Source organism: Mus pahari, chromosome 11 (assembly GCF_900095145.1).
Source record: "Mus pahari chromosome 11, PAHARI_EIJ_v1.1, whole genome shotgun sequence".
In the NCBI taxonomy this organism is placed as follows: domain Eukaryota; kingdom Metazoa; phylum Chordata; class Mammalia; order Rodentia; family Muridae; genus Mus; species Mus pahari.
The window spans coordinates 23798020-23805265 of NC_034600.1; the positions used below are offsets into that span (position 1 = coordinate 23798020).

Sequence of the window (7246 nt, forward strand, 5' to 3'; positions counted from 1 at the left end):
GGAGCTGTGAACTGTTACTAATAAACTATCTAAGACATCTTAAGCAGATATGCTAAAGACATGTAAAAGAGGTGTAAAATGTCCCCATTCTGATGTTGACTGAAGGATCTTACTCCGTGGGTGATTGATCTGCACACACCATTCCGATTTCTGGAGAGGAAAAGGAAATATGGACAATAATGTATAGCCCCTTCGAATCTCTTTCCAAAGTAGTGGATTTGAAAAGCTAGGCACGCCTGTGCATTCCTGTAAGCACAGTACATGGGAAATGGAAGCTGGAAGATCACAAGGTTAAAGGCAACCTTGACTGCATAGGTTTGAGGCCAGCCTGGGCCATGTGAGACTCCTCCCCTTTAGGGAATAAGGCAGCAGCAAGTACTAAATAATTTTAACAAGACTAATATTTTCCATACTAGTTTTTAACTGCATTACAGAAATTGATATGATTATTCTCCTTGTTCCTGCAATTGATCAGTAAAGAATTTCCTAAAACAAACTGTTGGTAAGCTGACCAAAATCTTTTTTGGGTTAATCTGAAATAGCCACAATATTTTGCTTAATGACATTAGTTCTGAGGGTATCTTGTTCCCATTGCAGAGAGTACCATTATGATAGCCTGTTACAGTACTTCTACTAATAATTATCATTGAATAATGGTAAATAAGAAGGAATTTAACTAGAAGGAAGGTTGAATCTTTTCCTGTCAGCTAGTGTTGAAAATTTTATCAAGGAGAGATCCCTTATCACTGGACTCCATAGTTGCTCCAGGTGATTCCAGCACGAAGTTATCACCTAAATATTGTACTTTATGTCCCTCCCAGTGAATGTCTGTCCCATAGCTCCCCTTGTTAGCCTAACCAGGTCTTGTACTTAGTATGGCCAAGAGTGATTTCATTCTTGGTGAGATCTGTTTTGCTTTGTTTTTATCTCTTGACAGCTCAATGCTTATGCTTCATGGTTTGTCTACTGACCTTGTACAATCCACAGTGAATGGTCTGTGAAATTTGTCTGTTGCACCAAACTAAATGATGATGGCTATTTTCTTTTTCTGATCTTGTGATTTATAAACTGTTATAAATTTCATAAATTTCATAGGGAGAGAGGCTCAGTTAGTGTAGGCGCTTGCTGATAAGTCTGATAACCTGAATTCAATCCCTTAGACAGAGAGAACTGACTCCTGCAAATTATTCTCTTAAATCCACACATGCTATGGCTCTTGTGCACCTATGTGCATGCACCCATACATACATGCCTGCTTACATGCATGCATTCATGCATGCATGCAATTGAAAAACCACTCAGGGGTCTGGGCATTATGTTGAATATGTTACAGGTTTTGGAGAGTTGTTTATGGAGAAGTTGGACAGATTTTTGGCATCTTTAAAATAGCATGAGTAAGGCATATTCCCTACCCAATATTATCCCCCCCCAGGACAAACACTTCATTAGGTTCTCTTTTCTCTAGTAAAGGTGGGTGTCCAAGTTTAAGGAGCATCATCCATTGGCTGGGGGTTGCGGGGAGGGTGGTGGTGGTGGGAGGGTTCTGTACAGGGTATAATGTCTTACTGCCAGGACTTAAAGCCTGTCTTCTGTCTGTCTCTTGTTTCTAGGACAGCCACACTCTGGGCTGCTGCAGTCAGGGCTCATAAGCTGCTATGTTACCTACCTCACCTTCTCAGCACTGACCAGCAAGCCTGAAAAAAAAGGTAAACAGCTCTCTTCAGGAGTGTGTGCTGACAGTGCACATGTCTTTATTCCCTAGAACTGAACTCTTACTGAGCTATGGAGGGTGAGAGAATTCAAAGAAGCAGGGTGTTCTATGCTTTGTCATTAAGTAAAGTCTTTAACAGCAAAAATGAAAATTTCTGCTCTTAAAACACTTTTTAAATTGTGTGTGTATGTGCATGTGCACATGCATATGTGAGTGCAGGTGCCTCGGGATTCGGACGAGGGTGTCTGATACTCTGGAGCGAAATTGCAGGCCATTGTGAGCAGCTTGATATGGGTACAAGAGCAGCAAGGCTCCTTAAGCTCTGAGCCCTCTTCGCAGCCTCCAGCGTGTATTGAGTTTTCCTGTTTGCAGAGAAGATGTGACCAGAGATGAGCTCCTGCAGTTGTATTTAGGCCTCCGCTGCATTCTGTTGTTCTGCTCTGGGGAGAACCACTTTATTTTAGTGTTTTATTGGCTTCGTTTGGTTTTGATTTTTCGTTTGTTTGTTATGTTTCCTACATCAGGAGGTTATTCTCTGACACTGAGAGAGGTGGGAAAAGCAAAGGTGAGGGAAACAGAAGACAGTATGAACCTGGATCTGTCACTGGCTGGCAGGCCATCCCAGTGCTTGCCTTAGATGACATTTATTTAACAGAGACAGCAGGATGTAGAGAAAGGAAGCAGACTGCCTGAGCTCTGCACTCTGTGTGGTTTTAAGAACGCTGTGAAATGTTCATGGTGTATGTGTCAGTCAGAACAGTAGTTGGCACATGGCAGGTGCTTGTGGAGTGTGACCTGTTACTAATGTGAAGTTGTTACGGTGATCCTTTTGAAAGTTTTTGAGGCAGGGTTATATATTCCTGTCTGATCTAGAACTCCCTATTTAGACCAGACTAGACTCAAAAGCACAAAAATCCACCAATCTCTGCCCAGCCCCCTTGCAAGTGCTGGGACTGAAGGCTTGTGCCACCATACCAGTAAAGTTTTAATCTATAAAAGATGCATTACACGCCGGGCGTGGTGGCGCACGCCTTTAATCCCAGCACTTGGGAGGCAGAGGCAGGTGGATTTCAGAGTTTGAGGCCAGCCTGGTCTACAAAGTGAGTTCCAGGACAGCCAGGACTATACAGAGAAACCCTGGCTCGAAAAACCAAAAAAAAAAAAAAAAAAAGGAGAAGCATTACATTCTAGAGTCCCCAATTTTTTATATTTTATCATTTTTGTGATATATAAGGTGTACAAATATATTTATATATGCATAGGCATACAGGTATATGAATGTTCAGGTATCTTTGATCTGTACATTAAGTAAATATCTCAATTAAATAGACAATAAAAGTTACTAAATTTAGAAAACAAATGCAGTAATTATTTAGGTATAGGTACTTTTTATTGGTCTCTCTTGTTTGAGAGAGGGTCTTACTATAATCACGTTAGCCCGGAACTTACTTTGTAGCCCAGGCTGTCCTTGAACTTGCAGTTTTTCTAACTTGGCCTCCTAAGAGCTGGGATTATTGGTGCACACCACCATGTTCAGCTGGGGTCTCATCTTCATCATTGTAGTGGGAAGTAGTAAATGGAGATTTTATAGTAAGTATGGCTTATCCCATGTTTATGTTACCATATGTACACATAAAAGCTCAATCCTGACCCAGCTTACCCCAGGTCTTAAAATTTTCTTTTATAATTGCTTATATATTAATCTCTGGTTTTAAGTTAATGGAAGTTTTGTTCATAGTAATTTTTAAATAGCAAGTATTGCTTTAAAAACAGTTAATTTTAATTTTAAGTAGTAAATATAAATTTTGTATTTTATTCACCTCTTACAAAAAATCATTCCACTGGCCTAAAAAAGAACAGGCCTCTAAGCCACATCTGACAAGGTTCTACTGACTCTTTCAAAGTGAACTTCAGTGATATTCTAGTTTAGCTTCAAACAGAATGTGTGTTTGTAGAACAGTTAATATATTTCCATGTTTTGGGTTCAAATTGGCAGTAAGATTTAGTTAGATACTCACAACTGAAGCATCATGTTTTTTAAAAAGGTAAATTGCTATGAGAGAGATATTATAGAGACATATCTAGCTTCTTGATTTATTTCTTTGAAATTTTAGACTACCTCAGATAGTTCCCAGGTCAAGAGAAGCCATGTTTCTTATGTCTGCAGTAACCTGTCTTCTCTGGTTCAGGAACCCATTACCCTGTCTCTAAGTGGGCTTCACACCAGGGGACCTGTGCTCTACCCTCTCTGCAGAGTCTTCAGATCCAGTTAAAAAGAAAACATCATAATTAAAAACAGTGGGTTTAATGCAGGAGAAACAAGGGTGACTAAGTCCTGAGTGTTCACATCCTTGAATTCTTAACTAGAATGGGGATGGGGCTGGCCCTCATTCCTCATGTGTGCTGATGTGGGAGAAGAGTGTCTTGGAACTAGCAGAGCTGCAGCCTGTGCAGCATCAGACTATAGAGTAGAAGTTCTCAGTGTGAAGGGCTCAGTGTTGGAAGGAATCATGCCAGCGCACCTGAATCTTCCCAGACAGATGCTGTAAGCTACCTTTGTCTAACGTGACTGTGTATGCTTTGTGTTATTTACAAGTCCTGGATGAACACGGGAAGAATGTTACCATATGTGCGCCTGATTTTGGTCAAGACCTGCATAAAGATGAAAACATGGTGAGCTGGCTGGGCACCCTTCTTCTAATTGTGTGCATCTCATATTCATGGTAAGTCCAAGGAGTTATTGACGCTCAACTTACAGGCTTTAAAATTACAGGAACAGTTATTTAAGTTTAAGTCCCTATCCATAAGAGAAAACTAGCCGGAGGAGCAGTGTTGCTGCATGGCCTCCTATGAGAAATTCCTGTGCTCCTTACCCCACTAAAGGGGGCAAATTGAATGGATAGCATGTTTTGTTAAAAGACAGTTTTGATGATGAGTTGCTATGGCATTGCTGAAGAATAAGGGAGCATATAGTGAGAATGATGAAACTACTGCATGTCAGAAGGTTCTGGCAAAACTCTAATCCAAGGGGATAGCATTTGTTTTGTTATCAGTGGAGAGAGAGAACCTGGGTGTTCTGTGTATGGTCCAGTAAAGCCAGGAAGTGTCCCTTTTCTGTTGTGCTGAAACCTGCAGAGCTAGGAAGTAGGCAGGCAACATTGCCCAGGGATGCCTGTGGGATAAGTGTAACGTAAGCACATTGTTCACCGGCCTGTGCCGGAGGAGACTCCACTTTCAAAACACTTCAAAGATCACCGGAGGGAAAAGTCGGTGGTTGGATGGTTCTGGGAAGATATTTTACTGTACTGAAGCTTCCTTTGGACAGGAGCCTTTTCAGAACTGGGTTTTACTTCAGTGTGTTGTATGTTTTGTTTTTGTGTGTAAGAAGTTCAACTTGTCATGGGCATGCTATGATTTTCCTCTTGCTGAAACTAAACAATCGTGGTGGTGACAGCCTGTGTAAACACAGCGTGGAAGAGCACTGACATGCTCTCCAACAGTCCTGCTGAGAGGAAGGGCCAGCCAGCAAGGGCCTCCACGCTGCAACGGGTTTACCTCGCCAGGAAGTGCTCTCATGTGCTGTGTGGCAAAAGTGATGGTTCTCTAACGCGGATCCTCAGTCTGCCTGTGCCACCTAACAGTCTTTCCCTTAGGTCAGAAGGGACCTTGATGGTTGTCCCTTCTGACATTTAATTCCTTCACTTGTCTACTTAATGCCTGCTATACTGAAACAGAGACAGGTGAGGGGAGCTGTCTCAATCAGTAAAGGGTTTGCCGTGCAAGTTCAAAGACCTAAAGTCAGATCTCTAGTGCCCATGATAAGAGCTGAGCTTTGTAACCCACACTGAAAATCCTAGTTCTGGATGTGCACAGTTGGAGCCCAACTTGATGACCAGCCAATCTAGCCAGCAAGCTCCAGGTTCAGTGAGGGACCCTGTCTCAGGAGAGTAAGGCAGAAAGAGATTAAGGAAGATACCCAGTATGTGCTGGCCTCTCCATGCTCACAAATGTATGCATGCACACACACAGGCATATACACAATTGAAAAGAAAAACAGGGCCATTCAAGTCCATGGCCATTTCCAGTGAGTCCCAGCCTCATGCAGCCACTTTCCCTGCTAACTAGTTGATTGTCAGCTTGAAACAAGCCAGGGTAATTTGAAAAAAAAAAAGGAACTTGGAGAAATACGACACCATTGGATTGGCCTATGGTCCAGCCTTAGTTGCATTTTCTTGATTAATGATTGATATACGAGGACCCAGTTCACTTGTGGTTGGTGCCATCCCTGGGCAGGTAGTTGAAGTAGAAGACAGACTGAGCAAGCCATGAGGAGCCAACCAGTAAGCAGTGCTCCTCCATGGCAAGCAGTTCTCCTCCATGGCAAGGGGTGCTCCTCCATGACAAGCAGAGCTCCTGCTTTGCAAGTGGTGCTCCTATATGGCAAGAGGTACTCCTGCATGGTCTCAGCTCCAGTTCTTGCCACAACTAACAGCTGTAGCAACTCTTCTGGACCCTAGGACACTGCACACACATGCTATGCAGACGTACATGCAAGCAAAACTTTCATACACATAAAGTTTAAAAAAAAACCTCAAGAATATTGGTCAATCAAGAGAGAAGTAGGCTATAAAGATCATTTCTTTAAAAAAATAAAATATGCTGTAAGACCCCCGAACCTGGGGAGACCCTCGCTTGAGTCCCAGAATGAGAAACCGATCTTGATGGAAAACCTCATGAGGTTTATTCAGTAGGCTAGTGGAGGCCAAACTAACCCACACAAGAGCTGAGGAGTTCAGACCCCTGTGCCTTAACAGTAGGGGATTTTTTAGGGTAAAACCACAGGAGGGGGGAAGGTAAGATCACAGGGAATGGGGTGTAGGAGTGAATTACAGCTCTTCTGCAGATCTGTCCTTGGTAAGATCACAAGAAATGGGGAGTTGTGTAAATACCATTAGAGCAGGGATGAGTTACAGCTTGTCTTCTGGCAGAATTATCTTTGGAAAATATTTCACAGGGGATAGAAAAGTAACACCTGGCTGCATTTATGGCAGAGAGGTCATAAGCCATCTTTTGGTACACATTCCTGGTTTCTGGCATGGGAAGATAGGCACCTGGTAGGGTCAACCAGGGTTATCATTTTACCAGCTGTCAGACAGCAGAACAAAAGGCTTCCTGCTGGCTCTAGAGAACAAAGAGTTCCTTATTGACTGCACTTTTTTAAAAAATTATTTTATTAGATATTTTCTTCATTTACATTTCAAATGCTATCCCGAATGTCCCCTATACCTTCCCCCTGCCCTGCTCCCCTGCCCACTCACTCCCACTTCTTGGCACTGGCATTCCCCTGTATGGGGCATATAAAGCAAGACCAAGTGGCCTCTCTTCCCAATGATGGCCAACTAGGCCATCTTCTGCTATATATATGCAGCTAGAGACACGAGCTCTGGGGGTACTGATTAGTTCATATTGTTGTTCCACCTATAGGGTTGCAGACCCCTTCAGTTCCTTGGGTAATTTCTCTAGCTCCTCCATTGG

General features: G+C 42.6%; 1 protein-coding gene across 2 annotated transcripts in view; it reads left to right on the forward strand.

The window, feature by feature from the left end:
* Positions 1–7246, forward strand: part of Serinc5 (serine incorporator 5) — a 100180-nt gene that overhangs the window by 77046 nt on the left and 15888 nt on the right. For both annotated transcript variants that reach the window (XM_029543967.1, XM_021208336.1), the window contains exons 7-8: positions 1611–1706; positions 4308–4434. In XM_029543967.1, the coding sequence (XP_029399827.1) occupies positions 1611–1706; positions 4308–4434 (223 nt within the window). The remainder of the gene's footprint in view (positions 1–1610; positions 1707–4307; positions 4435–7246) is intronic.